Here is a 19,866-nt window from a genome sequence, read left to right on the forward strand (position 1 = left end):
TGTGTTGTTGCCATTATTTTCAGAGGGCTCTGACAGCAGTTCTCTTGATATCGGAGATGCCAGTCTGACTCCCAGTGAGCCCAACCTTCAGCTCTTGGGCTTCTGCTGGTCCTCCTCCAGCGTGCCTCCCCTGCAACTCTGTTGGGATCCCTTTGCCCATCTTTGTTGTCCTCTTGGGTAAATGTTCCTTGAAAATGAACTGCATGCCACTTATTCCCTCCCATGGCTCTAGAGAAGACTCAGGTATCCATTGATGGATGGATGTACCATTTGCCCCAAGTGCAGCCTCTTCTCCCTCTGACACCAAACAAGGAGCTCTTCTGCGAGATTTAACCTTTGCCTTTCTCCAAATGGGATTTAGACAACATTCCTCATAAACCCTATGAGGCTTAGGTCAAGCTAGTGAGTAGTCCTTTAAAGTTCCTGTCACTTAGCTTCTGGTGGATGCAAACACCTGCCCCCTTTCCCCCTGAGTGGGTTGTGAGAGGAAACGCACAGTGCACCAAAAACTCTCCCTTGGTTTTTCAAGCTTTTGTTTTCTAAAAGCTGGAGGTGGGCAAAGACTATTACTGGCAGGACTTGTTTTGCTTCCTATTGTGTCAAGCACAGATGATAAGGTATTTTACTTTAGCACAGAAAGTCACTTGATTCCTTAAATTGTATTATTTTAGGTCTTTGAGGCCTCAACTGAAACTGAGTTGGAAAAGTGAGTTTAACATCTTCTCACAAAGAAAAAAACAATTCAGCCTGGCACTACTGGATCCAGCTACTTAGTGACATCAGAAAATTTGATTTTCATTTCTTAGTTTTGTGTCAGCTTCACACTTAGGAAGGCTTTCCTCTGTGGCAGCAAAAGGCTGACATTTTGCCAGTGGAACTGGATTCTTTTTCCTAATAGTTCCAGCAGAAGTCTCAGAACTATGAATCATTGCCCTGGCCTGGGTCAGTTGCTAATATGTAGCTCAGTCATTACAGCCAAGGCGATAGAATATTCTGTTGTCTATTTCTAGGTCTGCACCCTTTCCTGGATTTGGGGATGGGATACAGTCGGCCCTATCCAGCCACATGGGCTGAGAGTAGAGAGGGGTTTTCCTCTAAAGGAACACCACGAGTGTTGCCACTAGAGGAAGTAGAACGGATGTCAGCTCATCAGTAAATCATCTCACCTTTACTCTGCCCTGAAGCCCATCTTCATTGTTCTAGCATTTGAGGCCCTGCAAGTCCAATCCTCTTCTCTGGTCCAGGGAATAGCCATTTAGATAAGTGGAGATGCTTCTTACATAACTCCAGAGCCCTCCTGTGTCCAGAATGAAGAGATCCTTCAACTGCACCCTTAGGATGTGGCTTCCAGGGCCTTCATTATCCTTGTGGTTCTCATCCAAACTTAATCAGGTTTATATGGATCTGTTTAAGAGTGATACCCAGAATATTTTGGTAATTATATAGCTTCTATCTTCTGAAAAATTAAAAAAAAAACCTTATTCCTTCTAAAACTATTAATCCTAGAGAAAAAAAGTAACATAGAGGTATTTGTACTAAATGTTCATTGCAGTGTTTGTAATGGAAACAACCTGTACGTGCATCAGTGAGAAACTGATTAATCTATGGTACATCCATTCAGTGGAACACTGAGATAACGAAAATGAATGAAGAATTTCTATAATGTATCACTCTAAAAAAGTACAAGTTCTATTGTTAAGATAGAAAAGGTGCAGAAAAATATGTATGGCATAATCCCATTTTTACATAAAAGTATTTTGTGTTTGTATTAATATGTATGTATATGTGCAGGGCCATGTCAGAAAGTTTCTATATCAAACTTCCAGCAAGGAACTGGAAAGATAGAGAGTTGTTTTGCATTTTAATTTATGTAATTAAAAAAGACCATATTGTGGGGGAATTTTTTACTTTCCAATTTAGTCCTTTGTCAGAAATAATTGGTTTGATTACTAGAAGATAGTGATAACTGAGGTGGCCAGTTAGACTTTAGAGCTTAGACCTAATTTTTGAACCATATATATATACACATACATACATATATATGTATTTCTGGTTACAGAAGTGAAATATATCTTGCTGGAAAGAGCCAACCATCAAATAGACAAAAATAATAATCACTTTTAGTCTCACCCCTCAGAGATAATCAATGTTAACAGTTATTTTACTTTATTCCAATATTTTTTCAGAATTAAAGTTAATATTTATTCATTGCAGTATAATTGCAATAATCATCTTATCCCAGCTCCTGGATCATTTACCATCTCCCACCTCTACAGTTTCTAATCTTTATTTTTATCTTAAATGTTAACTATTTTATTATTTGTATGTGTATTTAATTGTAAGCTTCTTCTATATAACATCAAAGAAATAAATATTTAGACCGAGATGGGATGTCTCACGGCTTATAAACGCAGCAAAATTGGAACCCAAGCGAGGGAAATTGTCATAAGAATTTTGGCTCTGAGTGGGGCTAAACATGTCTGAGGACAGAAACTAGAAGGGAGCAGAAAGCAAGTAGGTGGGGAAGAGAGGTGACACTTGTTGGACCATAATGCTGAGAAATAAAATTCTTTAGATCTCCTGGCTGGCTTCTTTCATCTATACCAGCTCATTTTCTTTTGAAACCTAAGGCAGAAGCAAACTGATTTGCATAATGGGACTTAGGGAAAGAGTCTAGGTGACTGTGGTCTTTTTCTGACAACCAGAAGGTAAGGCAGAAATCAGGTTGGCTTCCTGAAGTCCTAGGTGCCCAAGGCTCACCACACTTCATCCCACGCCACCTCGGTTTAGCAGTGTTGACATATAAGGACTGTGGATTGTATTTTAGGCCAGGGGATTTACCCAGCAGATATATGCTGTGTACAGTATGGAAATCTCCCCACCCTCACATCCTGCCTAGCTCACTAGGTCCTCTCAGGTGGCATGCTCTTTGAAAAGGCTATATATAGCTGTCTGCTTCCCTTGCTTTACAAAGTGATAGGTGCGGAACAAAAGTTATTGACTTGAAACGTCTTCCCATGATAAACAGGTGGACTTCAGCCATCTATAATCTTGCATGTCTACATACACTCAGTACATCATATACAGTATTTTGTGTTTTCACGCTTCACATCTCTTTAATCTTAGGCCAGTTAAAAATGTACAGGAAACTCTCCTTAGAATTGTGGTTCTGGCAGTTTCTCTTCTCACAAAACATTGTTGGTTTTAAATATTGAGATAAGTGTTATCAGGTCCATTCATTCAACTCATTCACTATTACTCTAGCATGTATTTAATTGTCCTCCTGTATTGCTCTCTGTCTCTTCAGGGTGTTCTCCTGTATTGTAAAGTTTCCGAAATTCGGGTGGTGGTTTATACATGCTTCACTATAGTCCTTGTTAAGAAGAATTACCAAAAACTTGTAAATAGAAAAAAATATAAAGCAGGTAACATGTACTTTCCTTCTTTCTTTTTTTTTTTATAAATTTATTTATTTATTTTTGGCGTGCTGGGTCTTCGTTGCTGCGTGAGGGTTTTCTCTAGTTGCGGTGAGGAGGGGCTACTCTTCCCAGCAGTGCTCGGACTTCTCATTGCAGTGGCTTCTCTTGCTGCGGAGCATGGGGTCTAGGCACGAGGGCTTCAGTAGCTGTGGCACGTGGGCTCAGTAGTTACAGCTCGTGGGCTCTAGAGCGCAGGCTCAGTAGTTGTGGCGCACGGGCTTAGTTGCTCTGTGGCATGTGGGATCTTCCCGGACCAGGGCTCAAACCTGTGTCCCCTGCACTGGCAGGCGGATTCTTAACCATTGTGCCACCAGGGAAGTCCAGCATGTACTTTCAATGTCATATTAAAGCATTGTTTAAATACCTGCCCGAGAGGGGCTTCCCTGGTGGCGCAGTGGTTGAGAATCCGCCTGCCAATGCAGGGGACATGGGTTCGTGCCCCGGTCCGGGAAGATCCCACATGCCATGGAGCGGCTGGGCCGCTGAGCCTGCGCGTCCGGAGCCTGTGCTCTGCAATGGGAGAGGCCACAACAGTGAGAGGCCCATGTACCGCAAAAAAACCCCCAAAAAACAAAAAAAAAGGTATTCCATTTGTAAATACCTGCCCGAGGATTATGTGGTTATCTAAGAGAAGGAAGTAAGACAATGGAATTGGATTAATAAATCAAGACTGAAGTATTGCTGTCTATTATTTTTAATAGCTTTATTGAGATACATTTCACATATCAAAACATTCATCCATTGAAGGTGTACAGTTCAGTGCTTTTTCATATATTCACAGTTGTGAAACTATCACAATGTAACTTTGGAACATTTTCAGCACCCCAAGAAGACTATCTATTATTGATTAAAGTCTCAGACTCAGTGAAGTTCTCTAATAACTTACAGATTTTCATTCAGAAGAGGTGCAAATGATTTCTGTTTAGCAAAAAAGGTAGCCCCAAAGCTTATGTTTTTCTTGTCCTGTAGACATTTAGCCAGTTTTGTATCTAACCTGGCAGTGTTAGTCCAATATTCCTTCTCCAGTGCCAATGCCTATACCTTTAATTCTCCTTTGAACCAGCTTTACCATCATGCTGATTCCCTCATTGATGAGCTAATGAAATCTGTGACATGTTTTCATTGTATATTTGTGTGAGAGTCATGTTTTAAAGTTTTTGAAACTTATATTTGACAATCTGAATGCTCTTAGCTCAATGGTGGGCACATAGCTGGCAACCAATAAATATGTCTTGACTTACTGATCTCCATTTTTTTGATAGGGGATACATCAGACTTTTAAACTTTGGAAAGAGAGAATAAATTTTCAGAAAGTCTTTAAGAAAAGTCAGAAAATGAATTTGGAATGATATTTTGTATTTGGGTTCTCAAATTCTAAAATTTAAAGTATTATTTATTTTTGGGCAAGTAGTGTATGCGATAGAATAAAATCTGAAATGTATAGAAGAGAAAGCCCTGGGAAGCTAAGTCTCCATCCCACCATTTCCTTCATCCAGTAAGTTTGCTCCTGGTACTGGTTTCCTGTGCATATTTTCACATACACACACAAACACACACACACACAAACACACATTTTTAAAATTTTTATTAAAAAATACATGGCATGCCTTATACACTCTTTGCAACTTGCTTTTCTTACTTACTGATATTTATTGAAAATTGTTCAACATCCGTATACATAGTAGTTGCCTCAGTCAAAACATGTCTGGTGGCTGATCACTTTTCACCACTTCCACTGCTTCCACACACATCTTCATCTCTTGCAGGAGCTACGCAGTCTCCATTTCCATCCCTATCACACCTCTATGATCTCTTTGCAACATGGTGGCCAGAATGATTCTCCGTATATGTAGGTCAGATCATCTCCCATTTAGAGCAGAGCTAAACACCTCACAATGTCCTACAAGGTCCTTCACACATGATCTGCTTCCTTACCATCACCACAGTTGCTTCTTGGCCTCAACTCCAATCTCTCTCCCTCACTCCACTCTTGTCACTGTGGCCCCCTTGGTGTTCCTCTAACATATCAGGCACACTCCCACCTCAGGACTCCCACCCCTTGCTATTCCCTCTGACAAGAGGCTACTCGCCAGACATCTGCATGGCTTCCTCCCTGACCTCCTTGAGGTCTTTGCTTAAAAGTGGCTTCTCACTGAGCCTTCCTTGACCACCACCTCCAGCTCCTTCTCTCATGCACACACTCCCATCCCATTTGCCTACTTTATCTTTCTCCACAGCATCGGACATACCATATATTTTACTCATGTATTATCTACATATAAGCTCCATGAAAGTGAGGATATTTGTTTCTTTTGTCCACTGCTGCATTCCTAGCACCTAGAACAGGGCCTGGCACAAAGTAGGTACCTAATAATATTAATTAAAAGAATTGATGAATTTATGCTGCATAGTACTTGTATATTTGTGTTCTACTTGTGTGACCCAGTGTAGTATAGTTTAACCATTGCCATATTTGGGGACTTATGTATGCTTTTGGTACCTTTTGACATTGATAAATTTGCCTAACTTCCCTGAGCCTTGATTTTCTCCCCTATAAAATGGGAATAGTAGTTGTACCTACGTTTTATAGCATTGTTTGGGAATTACATTTTTAAAAGAATGTAAAGTGTTTAGCACTATACCTGATTTATAGTAAGTTATTTATAATATAATTATGATTTCTCTCATTAATCATTCATCAGAAATGGACTTACGAGAAGAAGAGATGATTGAGTATATAAAAACTTCTTGTTTAAAAACCCAATAGTGCTAACTTTTAGTGATTATCTCCTTACAATAGAATATAAGCCACTTTGTTCTTTTTTTGGAGAAATCATTTAACATCTTCAGAAAAAAAAATTTAGCTCTTCAGAAGTAGGGACCTTTATCTCTGCATTTTCCATTTTCTAGCTGGTCCTGAAAATAGTGCCTGCTCAATAAATTTTGTTGACTAAACAAATGGAAGAATGAATCTCAGTGGGTATAAGCAAGTTCATATTTACTGAAAAGCTGCAATTTGCCAGGTACTGCAGTAGGCACTAGGGATATAAAAAAGAACATTTGGGGGGTGAAGTTTATTTCAATACCTTCACATAGTAATCATTGAGTTTGGGAGATGTATTTTTACCTCAAAAGTAGTCTTCTAACTGGGGGAGGGGGAATTTGGATTCATCACCTTGTGCAAAGTACAAAAACTCCAGAAAGGCATCTTTGCCGTAATTTCTCTGAAGAGCTTTTCAAAGAAACAGAACATCAATGGTTTACCAGGTAGACATCAAGAGTGAAGAAGCAGGCAGACCAATATGGGAAATCCTATGGTGATTCAAGACTTTAGTGATTTCCTGGGGTCCCCACGTATCTTGCTAACCATGAGTGATTCTATATTTGGTGCAGAACGAGAGTACGATGGTGAGCCATGCAGCTTGAGACAGAGAAAAAGCCTGACCTGAAGTGCAAGACTGGGGATAGAATCCATCCAGCGCTACGTTCTGCCCCTGAGCAAGATAATCCTGAGCCTCAGTTCCTCACCATAAAATTATGGTTTTAAAAACCAGCTTCCTTTACAAGAATATACAATGGGAAAAAGACAGTCTCTTCAGCAAGTGGTGTTGGGAAAGTTGGACAGCTGCATGTAAATTAGTGAAGTTAGAACACACCCTCTCACCATATACAAAAATGAACTCAAAATGGCTTAAAGACTTAAATATAAGACATGACACCATAAAACTCCTAGAAGAGAACATAGACAAAACATTCTCTGACTTAAATCATACCAATGTTTTCTTAGGTCAGTCTCCCAAGGCAATAGAAATAAAAGCAAAAATAAACAAATGGGACCTGATCAAACTTGTAAGCTTTTGCATGGCAAAGAAAACCATAAACAAAACAAAAAGACAAACTGTGGAATAGGAGAACATATTTGCAAATGATACAACTGAGAAGAGCTTAATTTCCAAAATATACAAATGGCTCATACAGCTCAACAATAGAAAACAACCCAATCAAAAGATGGGCATAAGAACTAAATAGACATTACTCCAAAGAAGACATACAGATGGGCAATAGGCAAGTGAAAAGATGCTCAACATCGCTAATTATTAGAGAAACGCAAATCAGAACTACAATGAGGTATCACCTCACACCAGTCAGAATGGCCATCATTAAAAAGTTTACAAATAACAAACGCTGGAGAGGGTATGGAGAAAAGGGAACCCTCCTACACTGTTGGAAATTAAATCGGTACAGCCTCTGTGGGAAACAGTGTGGAGGTTCCTCAAAAAACTCAAAATAGAATTACCATATGATCCAGCAATCCCACTCCTCTCCTGGGCATACATCTGAACAAAACTATAGTTCAAAAAGACACATGCACCCCTATGTCATAGCAGCACTATTCACAATAGCTAAGACATGGAAACAACCTAAATGTCCCTCAACAGATGAAGGGATATAGATAGAAGATGTGGTACGTATATAAAATGGAGTACTACTCAGCCATAAAAGGAATGGAATAATGCCATTTGCAGCAACATGGATGGACCTAGAGATTATCACACTAAGTGAAGTACATCAGAAAGAGAAAGATAAATACCGTATGATTTCACATTTGTGGAATCTAAAATATGACACAAATGAACTTATCTACGAAACAAAGAGACTCACAGACATAGAGAACAGACTTGTGGTTGCCAAGGGGGTGGTAGGGGAGGGATGGATTGGGAGTTTGGGGTTAGCAGATGCAGATTATTATATATAGGATGGATAAACCACAAAGTCCTACCATATAACACAGGGAACTATATTCAATATCCTGTGATAAACCATAATGGAAAAGAATATGACAAAGAATATATATATATATACATAAAATGGAATCAGAAATTAACAGAAGAAATTAACACAACATTGTAAATCAACTATACTTAAATAAAAAAGAAGAAGGAAAAGAGAAAAAATAGAAGCCAAGGTTGGGTTACCTTTGTGGGGAGGGAGCATGCAGAAGAGGGGCTGGCAGGGTTCTATTTCTTGCTCTGGGTAGCAGCTACAGGGGTGTTCACTTTCTTGTTACTCATTAATCTATATATTTATGGTTTGTGCACTTTCATGAATGTGTGTTATATTTCACAATAAAAACAGTTTCTAAAACTGTAAATATATATATATATGTATATGTATATGTGTATATATATATATATATATGTTAGCCTCCTTGAAATGAGAAAATGGGTGAGAAAATTCTCCATACCCTGGAAACAACAGTACCAATGGGACTCTGACAGGCCTGCCAGCACTGTGCTATATACGCTGGGGGCACAGAGAACAGCAATCCCAATAGGATGCCTGCCCTTAGCAAGTACACAGTCCACTTCCAGGATTTTATCCCCAGGACATCATTCAGCAGAAGCACAAAGATGATCCCTGCAGGGAGATTTGTAACAACAAGACTGGAAACCACCCAGATATTTACAAAAGCAGGATGGTTTTCTCAACATTTTGATTAGAAAGACTATCCAGCCTACACACACCTATACCCTGGCAGGGTCAGCCTGTTCCCTATGGATGTGGTGGTTGGTTTAGCGGGGAGGCTGGTGAGCCTGCCCTGAGTGGGTGGGGGCTTGGAGGCTCAACAAAGGGGTGTGTGATGGTGATGGGTCACAAAGGACTGTGCAGGGTAAATGAGGTCGGGTCAAGAGACTTAGGCAGAGCCCTGCAGGGAGGTGGCCAGTTGCCTTCGTTCCCTGTCTCTCCGAGACTCGATTTGTGGCTGGTGGCCGCTGTCTCAAATGAATAGAACCATGAGCAGTGAGCATTTGTTACCTCATTACACGGCCAACAGCTACCGTTCAGTAGGCGTGTTCTGTACCTCCATGGGGGACCTGCAACGACAACTGTACAAGGGAGGAGAGTATGACATTTTCAAGTATGCTCCCATGTTTGAGAGCGACTTTATACAGATCAGCAAGAAAGGAGAGGTGATTGACCTACACAACCACGTCCAAATGGTGACTGTGGGCATCGCATCTACCAGCCCCCTCCTCCCACTACCTGACGTCATGCTGCTGGCCCGGCCAACAAAAGCCTGTGAAGAGCATGTCCGATACGCCCAGATCACCAAGAGAAGAGGTCGCGAGCCCGTGAAGACCCTAGAGCTTACCAGGCTGCTTCCCTTGAAGTTTGTCAAGATCTCCATCCATGACTGTGAGAAGCAGCGGCTGCGCCTGAAGCTTGCCACCGGCCGTACTTTTTATCTGCAGCTGTGCCCCTCTTCCGATGCTCGAGAAGACCTCTTTTTCTATTGGGTAAAGCTTGTCTATCTCCTGAGACCACCGGTAGAGAGTTGCAGCAGTACCCCGACGCTCCAAACTGGAGATTCAGCGACTATAGAGGATCCCAAAATCCTAGTGGTAAGTACCTACAGAGACTCAAGAACACAGGGCAGGGTGCTTTGGGAGAGCAGGGCAAAGCTGGTCCTTCATGGCCTTTGGTGCTCTCTGAGACTCACCTGGGAAATACCTTCCATTGTTGAGAAGGGTCAGGGACAAATGAGCCATCACTATGGGATTCACCACACTGGAGAGGTTCCAAGTGCTTCTCCACACTGTCCCACAAGGCCGAATTTCAGAGAGACCTAAGGTATCATATCAGCTGCACTGCTCTCATCCCCAGGGCTGTAATCCCTTCTACAGCATCCTGATTGTCCGGTCTCTTCTTGAACACTTACCCTAGCCCAGGTAGTCTCATCAGTTGTGGAACATCATTCACAGTTAGGAAGTCCTTCCTTCATTCTGTCTCCCCGTGACTCTGACATGCTGATTAAAATCAGCCCAACCCGTGTAGTCACCAAAATGTAGAAGGTGTGCATCCCTTGACCCAGGAACCCCGCTTCTAGGAATCTGTCCTGCAGAGAGAGAAGCACAAGGGTATAAAATTAAAGTGTATATCGTGGAGAATTGTATCAGTGCTTTCCCTGGCCCTGGGATTGTTCAAGCAAAATGGAGTGGCCGTTTGACAGGGGTGCAGTAGATGGGATCTTGCATCCAATGGGAGCTTAGATTTGGTGATTTCAAAGGTTATTCTGAGTATAAGCCCTTGAGTTGCTCAGCTCCAGGATGAGAGAGGAGCGGACAGTTCTGATCTCACTTTCTGTCATCTCTATCTTATCTGTTTCTCCTCCCCTTGGCTCAGGCCACAGAGCTCCACAGAGAAAGGGATCAGGATGAGGCTGGGCTTCACAAGCTTCGTGACGTGTCTGGAGCCACATCTCGTGATTATGTTGGGGGAGAGGGAATCCATCATGCCCCCCATTGCTCAACTGCAGCCGTGAAAAGTGCCGAAGGATCAGCTGCAGAGAAGACCACGGGCCAGGTCGCAGCAGAGACAGCATCAAGCCCTGGCGGAGGAGTGGCAGTCTTGGGGGTGGGAGCAGGCCCTGCAGGAGGTGCTGTGAGCTTGGCGGCAGCCAAAAGCACAGGCACCAGCCAGGTGAGCAAGGCCCTGGCGAGAGCCACCATCAGGGATCCAGGAGAAAGCAGATCCAGCAAGGCCATTGCAGGTGCTGCCAGCACATCCTCGACGGGGGCAGATAGTCCAGAGAGCAGCATGAGCGTGGTGTTTGCAGGTGCAGCCACGAACAACAAGCCTGCTGCTGGAAGAGCTGAAGGGCAGGTCACAGCCCCCCTGGTCTCCACCTTGCAGAGCGAAGACTACATGTCTAAACGGGATGGAAGCCAGAAGATCTCCCCCCGCCCCAGGGATGAAGCCTGGAAGGAAAAAAAGAAAAGAAGGGAAAAGGACAAGTCTTCATCTAGGAAAAGTTTCCATCACCGCAGGACAGGTGAAAGTCACCGCAGGACAGGAGGGGACAAGACCCAGAAATCATCCTCCCCCTGGTCCTCATCCAGCCATGGAAACTCAGAAGTTGACAAAAAAGAAAAAGGGCACAGTGGCACCAGGGGCAGAAGACACAGCTCTCAAAGGAGTGGCCGCCACAGCTCCTCTGCCAAGAGCCGGTCCGCCACCAGTTCAGGGACTCCAAGTAAGAAATCCAGTAAGATCTACTCGTTTTTCAGGAGCTTGAGAGTCATTCCTGGTTCAAAAACAACGGTCACACATGACAGAGAGGTAGACTTCGTGGCTAAGACGGTAGAGGAGCGCAACATAGAGGCCAAGGTGGAGAAAGCCCCAGCTGGCCGGGATCTGGAGATCAGTGGAACCATGACATCAGAGCCGATGGAGACCATCGTTATTGAAACCCAATCCATTTAAATAGAAGCCAGGGCAGGAAGCTTTCCATGGAGACCCAGCTTCAGGGAAGGATCCCTAGAGAGGCAATTCCTGCTTTCTTTAATAAAGGAAACCATACAACTCCAAAAGAAATGCTATCTTCTGTTTTCTGTGTCCCCTCGCCTGGTAGTGACTTCACAGTGACTTCTGTGATGTGAATTGTGCTTCGGCCTGAGACCCTAGCCTCCAGTCGAGCAGGACCCCCACCTCCCACCCACGCCCAGCAGAGCCAGCATTAGAGCTCTGCCTTGCCTCCACCCCTTTCTGCCTTTGTTTTCCCCAAGACTATGGCGGCAAGTCACAGACTACGGGCTGGGAAGCATCACCACCAGCACGTCCCCAAGCCCTTCCTTTTCTCCCTGAAGGTCCCTGAACATGGTCATTCAGTCCAGTCCATAGACTAAGTGACGACAGCACTCATGTCTCCTCTAGGGATAATCAGGGAAGAAAAGAAGGGGTGCCTCAGCATTTGTAGGCAATCAGAATAGTGAAGTTTATCATCTTGATCAGGACTGACAGCCTGAGGGTCAAATCTTGCCAACTGCCTGGTTTTATGAATAAAGTTTTATTGGGCATAGCTACAGTCATTTATTTAAATATTGTCTAAGGCTGCTTTCACATGAAAATGACAGATTTGAGTAGCTGTATCAGAAACCACATGGTCTGCAAAGTCTAAAATATTTATTTTCTGGCACTTGGCAGAAAAGTTTTGCCCACCTGATTTTAATCTTAAAATTCTTCTTCCTCCTGGGTATGTACTCTGGATAAATTCTCACAAACGCTTGCCAGGAGACAACTAGGAGGATGTTTGTAGTAAAACTGTAACAGCAAAACCCTGGAAACAGTCCACATGTTCACCAAATAGGAGAAATGATCAATTGTGGCATATGCCTACAGTGCATATGATACAGCAGGAAAGATGAATAACAGCTGTACAGGGTAGCATGGGGGAGTCTCCCATAATGTCGAATAAGAAAAGCAAGTCAGAAAAATACATGCAATATAGTTCCATTTGTAGAAAAGTTCAAAAACAAGATCAAACAATGTGAGTAGGGACACACATTTGCTAAAAGTGTAGAAAAAAACTAGGACATGATAAACACAAAATTCACAATAGTGGATTTCTGTAGGGTAAAAAGAAGGGAGGGATGGTCTGGGAGGAAAAGCTTCAACAGAGTGGGAATTTTTCTATTATGCAAAGGGGTATGTCCATGGGAATGTATTATTGTTTCCATTTTATTTTAACATCTCTGACATCAGGATGATTTTTATATTTCTGTCAGCCAAGTGGCAGTCTCTGCCTTAGAAATATCTTAACCAATTTGTTTCACTTTTGTTTTCCTTTCAATATACGCACAAGAGATGGATGACAAAGTCTGAAAGATATCTTTCAATAAATATAAGATAAAGAAACTAAGTGACATAAATACTCACTATCCAGGAACACAAGAAAGGTTTAGATATATCGTTAAGAAATAATAGAATAATCCAAAATGCTCTGTGCTAATGAACTATGTAAATTATGTATGCATGTGGAAAGCGATTCTAAAAATTAAAAAATCATAAATGAGATAATGAAATCTCATTTCATAATGAGATTATGCATTTTTAAATGTCCATTTTAAAAAAGTCTTTCCAATTTAAAAAGAGTTGTAAATAAATTTCATGAGTCCATGAAAATCATTAAATTGTTAACAACAGATGATAACAGTTGGATTAGAGGAACTGTTGATAACAGTTAACAACACTTGGATTTGAGAAGAATGCCTCTGAGAGCCATGTGTGTTTGTATGAGCCAGGGAGTCATCTGCTAGCCTTACAATTCTTTGCTCATTCTCTTCTGTGACAACAGGGTCTACTAGGACGGAAGTTGGGTTTCCAGTAAAACTTTGGGACTTTCTCTGCAGAGCAAATGTAAGTGGTAGAGGTGAAGGAGGTGAGAAATAAGATACGGATTCTGGGAGGAGTGGTAGCTTGGGAGGATGAGAGGAAGCCCTTCTCAGTTGATCTGGTGGGTGGCTGGAAAATCCCATCTTGTGATTTCCGATACACAAAGACCAATAGATGGTGGGGATCAATGTGTCCTTGGAGTTAACTCTTGAAGCAGTGGGTCTTGGTAAGAGGAGAGAAAGAGCCATGTTCTAAGACTTGAGAGGGATTTGGGGGAAGCCTTCTGGAAATGTGAGGAGTTATGGGGTAGAGGAGAGAGATAAAGGGGAGCTCTTTCCAAAGCCTTTGACTCAGAGCCCCAAATTTTCACTATGCCAGAGGCTGAATCAGCCTAGTTAAAACAGCTTAATCTTACGATTCTGTACCCTTGGCTTTACCTTTTGTCTTTCTTATCCTGTATTATGCATTCTCACTCCCTCACCCCAAAGGACTTCTTTAACGTGAACCTAGTTAGTCCACTATGCAGGGCATTAGCTGAGCAGACCCACAGTTTACACAATTTACACCTCCACTGAAGTAAAGTGGAGGTGGGGACTTGCCCACCGCAACGTACCCTGCCTGGCACTTTCTCTGGATTTCCTTTTCTATCTTGACAGTTCATCAAGAGACGCATGCACAGATACCTATGTATTTCAAAGCAACAGGCATCTTCCTCTGGAGGGAGACATCAATTTGGGTATCAAGTCAGTACACCCTATCAGATAAAGGCCAATATTTTTGACAGCAATATTCATCACCATGGTAGCGATTCTGCAGCTGCAAGTGCAATTAGGCAATGGATGGTTGATTACAAACTAACCAGTGTCCCAAACTTCAAGTCTGGCAACACACATACATACTAGAAAGGGGTTTTTTCCCTGCAGCAAAATAAGGGCATTCACAGGATTGTTATGAGCGACTGGAGTCTTTCAGACACAAGAAAGATGTGCTATGGTGGGAAGAAGCAAGTTGCCTCAAAATATTGAAGGCAGTGTCACGGCTGGCAGAGCAAGCGTGATGTGATGCTGGGGAACACAGCAGGGTCCAGGCCATGCAAGGCTTTGAGGTCCATTTAAAGGATTTTGATTTCTGACCTTGGAGTGATGCAAAGCCATGACATGTTTTAAATAGGGGAGTGGCCTGATCAAATGTACCCTTTGTGGAGGGTACTGTGGTTTCTGTGAAAAGAAGTATTTGGCTAGGGGGTTGTTAATATGTGACTTTATGTTACTTCCTATCTTTGGCCACGGGATCTATATAATGAGGAGATTGGAGGGTATGTTTTGAAAGACACTGTTCCATTTGAAATATCCACATGGGGTGGACATTTCTTCAACGAAGGACTTGTGGCCCCAGCTGCTGGGGGTGCTTCCCACAGAAAGCCTTCAGCTGGCAGTGAGTTTGGAAATTGCCTGGGTTCCTCACCCGAGGGGCACGGCAAGAAATGATTGATGTGGAGTGTGAAGGTCAGGTCATCGTAGCCCAACACAGACCCTCTCTGAAGGGTCACTCCAGTTCAAGAGCTCAGCTTCTCCCTCTGTGCACTCCTGCTTCTGTCCCTTCCCTTCCAGAGGTGATCCTAGGAGTACTTCTTAATAAACACCCTCCTCACAAAACTCTATCTCAAAATCTGCTTATTGGAGAATACAATCTGTGATACCATGTTAGTGTAATGTGCTGGGGTCACCCCCTCTGACTCAGGTGTCAGTTGGAGGACAATAATAAGGAGGCAAAGGAAAGCAGATTCAGAAGGAAGATAGCTAAATTCTGTGCAAGTCACAAAGACTGGCGTCTGCATGGGGTAAAGAAGCCCATAGGAACTTGAACACATGAAATCTGTTTCTGTCCTTTGGAGGCCCCATGTTCTAAGAGAAGCTCATTCTGGACCCCAAGCAGGTGGAACCAAGTGGGTAAAGACTTTCTCAGATAACTGCAGAGAAGCAGCATGTGGGCTTGCAATGGGTTGGACCAGTGTATCTGCAACCCCTAGGACGGTAGTTGGCATTTAGTAGATGAGCAATAAAAATGATGAGTCATCGCATTTATTAGAAAATGAATGCATCATTAAGCTCTAAAAACCTGTCTAAGTGTGTGTTGCCACCCATGCCTTCAGGAAAATAATTCCAATCTTTGAATGACAGAGTTCCATGGAAGGACCTCTCCTTTTTAAATGGTGGTATGTGAACTGCTAACCCTGTCTTTATTTAAAATTGTAATATTTTGTCCATCATGGACTTTTTGCCTTAACTGTTGTTTTTTAAATATTGCGTTTATTTATCTTGCTTACTGAGGTTTTCTCCCCCTCCTTAATTTTGCATCTGAGGCAAGTGCCTCACATACCTTACCTTGGTCCCAGCCCTGAAGTGATTCTGAAAGCAAGCAGCTCATATCTGTACACAACTGCCATTCAGGAAACTTGAAAATTTTCTCATTTCTTTTGATTGTGTTCAATACCCATCTTTCCACATGTTTTTTTTGTTTTTTGTTTTTGTTTTTTTTTGCCACACTGCGTGGCTTGCGGGGATCTCAGTTCCCTGACCAAAGAGTTGAACCTGGGCCACGGCAGTGAAAGCCTGGAATTCCAACCACTAGGCCACCACAGAACTCCCCATCAATACCCATCTTTCAGCAAAAATATATTCAGCACTGGCTATGTGTGAGGCAATGCTAGGAATTGTCAGAGCTGATGCACAGATAAGTTAGGAAGCTAGCTATAGCCACAGAAAGAAAGCAGGTGTGTAATTACAACTTAAGGCAGAGAAGGGCTGGAAGTGTAGAAAAGAGGCTACGAGTGGGTATGGAGGTAATTTTTATTTGGGTGAACTTGGAGAAACTTTTTGAAGAAGGTCACGTTTGAGATGGACTTTAAAAGGGTTGGATACAACCCAGATCTTTTGGGGAGTGTTTAGAAAATAAATCAAGCAGTCGATAAAATGGAAAGATGTTGTGATGATTCAAAAACACATATGATAGTGGCACAGCTATATAATGTAAATGTAGACTTTAATGACAGTAATAGTGTCGACGAAAATTCAATTAACTATGAAGTTAAGAAGAAAAAAAGGGAATTTAATTTGAGCCAAACTGAGGACTGTAACCCGGGGAAGCAGCTTCTCAGAAAGTTCTGAGAACCGTTCCACCTGTTAGAGGTCGAAGGCAGTCACATACATTTTTGAGACAAAGGATCATACATCAAAATGACATACAGATATTTTACATAAAATTCATCAGGGATACATGATCCAGGTAAACACATACAAAGTGAACAGCAAGTCACCATGACCCCCTACAGAGCTGGGAAAGAACACTATTCTTCTTTTTTTTTTTTTTTTTTTTTTGGTACACGGGCCTCTCACTGTTGTGGCCTCTCCCGTTGCGGAGCACAGGCTCCGGATGCGCAGGCTCAGCGGCCATGGCTCACGGGCCCAGCCGCTCCGCGGCATGTGGGATCTTCCCGGACCGGGGCACAAACCCGTGTCCCCTGCATCGGCAGAAGGACTCCCAACCACTGCGCCACCAGGGAAGCCCAAGAACACTATTCTTTTAAGAAGTTACATTGCTAGCGTCAGAAGAAAGAAAAAATTTCATGTTTATGGCTGAGCAGGCACCCGCATCTTTGAGGAGATCTGGTCAGTGTGTAATGCAGATGCATACTGCACATTAGGGAGGGAGAAGCCCCAAACAAACACAGAGAGAAAATTTTATGTTTAATTTTTTTTGTCCTGCCTTAAAAATACATTTTATTTCATTGGGAGGTACAACAAATAAATTAAAAGGGCTTACCTGCCTTTTTTTTTTTGCAGGATTCTACATCCTTTTAAAGTTCTTCAGCCTGCAAGAGATAACTGACATTGTTTCTCAGTGGGACTCATATGCGGGGAACGCATCTTTCTGTTATAAAACTAAGTGTAAACTGGGGTTAGTTCCCCAATGCCAGGGTTACTGCTGCCGCCTGCTGCTACAGAAAGGTGTAGCAGGCAAAGCAAACTACGGACATCCTCCTGGCCCACCTGCTGCACACAGGTCTGGGGTGTTGAGATTATTATTAGTGATAAGGTCATTAGTACCCATGAGACAACAGCAACAGTGAAAACAGTGATTAGGAATTAAAACTACACAGCAGACTGCAGAGAACAGTGCATTAGAGATGATTCTCACTCAAAGTGCATTGTTCAAACAATATAGATGAGCTGGTAAGTCTTTTGACAGGAATAAGCAGAGGCTGGAGATGAACAATTTAATTAGCTAGCTTCCATTGTTTTTCTGTCTGGGCTTTTTAACAAGCAGAGACACAATGTAATTTACTAATAAGAGTTCAGAGATTATTATTTATGAAGCTGTCTACCAATGACAAACATAGTAAGACCAAAAAAATCAATAGGGTAAATGTGCTGGAACATTTGGACTTTTGCATGCTAAAAAAAATCTTCTAGAAGAAAACACAAGGGAAAAAATCTTTGTGACCTTGGACAGGACACAAAAAGCATGACCCATAAAAAAAAACAATTTATAACTAGGACTTCATCAAAACTACAAAGCTCTGCTCTTTGAAAGACACTGATAAGAAAATGAAAAGATTAGCCACAGCTTGCAAGAAAATAAATATAAATAACAAAACACATATCTGATAAGGGACTTTTGTCCTGTGTGTGTGTATGTGTGTGTGTGTGTGTGTGTGTGTGTGCTCTTACAACTCAACAGTAAAAAAAACAAACAAGCCAATTAAAAAATGGGCAAAAACTTTGAACAGAGAGTTCACCAAGAAAAGATATGTATGGCAAATAAGTACAAAAAAGATACTCAACACTAGAGAAATGCAAATTGAAACCACTACATAGCCATTATAATCGCAAAAAGGAAAATTGCAGAGGAGGGTACAGAGCAACTGCAACTCTTACAGTTTGCTGGTAGAAATGAAAAATGATATAGCCTCTTTAGAAAACTGCTTGACACTTTCTTATGTACTGAAACATATACCTATTATAAGGACTTGCAATCCCTTTGCAGTAACTCGAAAAAAAAAATGAAAATCTTATGTCCATAAAGGATATGTATCTGAATGTTTATAGGACTGGAAACAGCTGAAATATCCATCAACTGGTGAATAAATAAATGAATTATGGTGCATCCATACAATGGAATCCTCCTTCAGTGTAAAAAGGAACAAACTATTAATACACACAACAATGCTGATGGACCTCAAAACTTTTATGCTAAGTGAAAGAAGCCAGACACAAAAGTCTACGTACTGCACGATTCCATTTATATGACATTCTGGAAAAGGCAAAACTATGTAAACAGAAATCAGATCAGTAGTTACCAAGGGGTAGGGGTGAGGGCGGGGATTGAATACTAAGGGGGCACAAAAAGAATTGCTTGGGGTGAGGCAAATATTCTATATCTTAATTCTGGTGGTGGTGGTTAGATGACAGTATATATTAATCAAAACTCATTGAACTGTTCACTTGAAGTTAATTTTACTGTATGTAACCTATACCTCAATAAACCTAACCTTAAAAAAATCGACAAGGTGGAGAAAAAGTGTGACTATTTCTGCTTGCCACTTAGGATCAAGTGATAAAAATGATGTTCTCTATAATGTGCCAAGCTCCTAAAACAGGCAAGATGCTAGTTATCATGTACTCCTGCCTGTTACTGCCCCCTCATCTCCTCCCACTCTCCCTTTGCTCGTTAGTCGTGGAGCACACAGGCTCCCTTCCTGTCTCTCTAACTCAGGAGGATCACGGCAGCCTCAGACTCTTTGCACTAGCTGTCTCCAAGATATTTGCACAGTCGACTCCTTCTCATCACTCATGTCTTAGCTCCAAAGACAGCTCCTAGAAGAGGCTACCTTGATCACCTTCTAGAAAGAAGCTACCTGCCAACCCACCTAGCTACCGCATTATTTTGTATTATTTTTCTCCCGATAGCCCTTATCACTATTTGAAATTCTTATTTGCTTGCATGTTGTTGTCTGTGTCTCTCCATTAGAAGGCAAGGCTTTTGCCTGTCATTTTTACCATCTAGGGCAGTCTTTGGCACAGCAGATGCAATAAAGATTTGTTGAATGGATGTAGTCCTTGTTAAACTAGAGAAGACATCTTTTTTTTTTTGGCCACGCCACGCAGCACATGGGATGTAGGATCTTAGTTCCTCAACCAGGGATCGAACCTGT

General features: G+C 42.1%; 1 protein-coding gene across 1 annotated transcript; it reads left to right on the forward strand.

Annotated features, from left to right (window-relative positions):
- Nucleotides 1-9,262: 9,262 nt before the first annotated feature.
- GARIN3 (golgi associated RAB2 interactor family member 3) lies at nucleotides 9,263-11,744 on the forward strand (the record flags this gene model as incomplete). Its single annotated transcript, XM_082834868.1, has 2 exons — nucleotides 9,263-9,883; nucleotides 10,665-11,744. 2 exons carry the CDS (start codon nucleotides 9,263-9,265, stop codon nucleotides 11,742-11,744), a joined length of 1,701 nt encoding a protein of 566 aa, XP_082690994.1.
- Between the last annotated feature and the right edge of the window lie 8,122 nt (nucleotides 11,745-19,866).

The sequence above is a fragment of the Leucopleurus acutus genome (assembly GCF_964270905.1).
Source record: "Leucopleurus acutus genome assembly, chromosome: 3".
Taxonomy (NCBI): domain Eukaryota; kingdom Metazoa; phylum Chordata; class Mammalia; order Artiodactyla; family Delphinidae; genus Leucopleurus; species Leucopleurus acutus.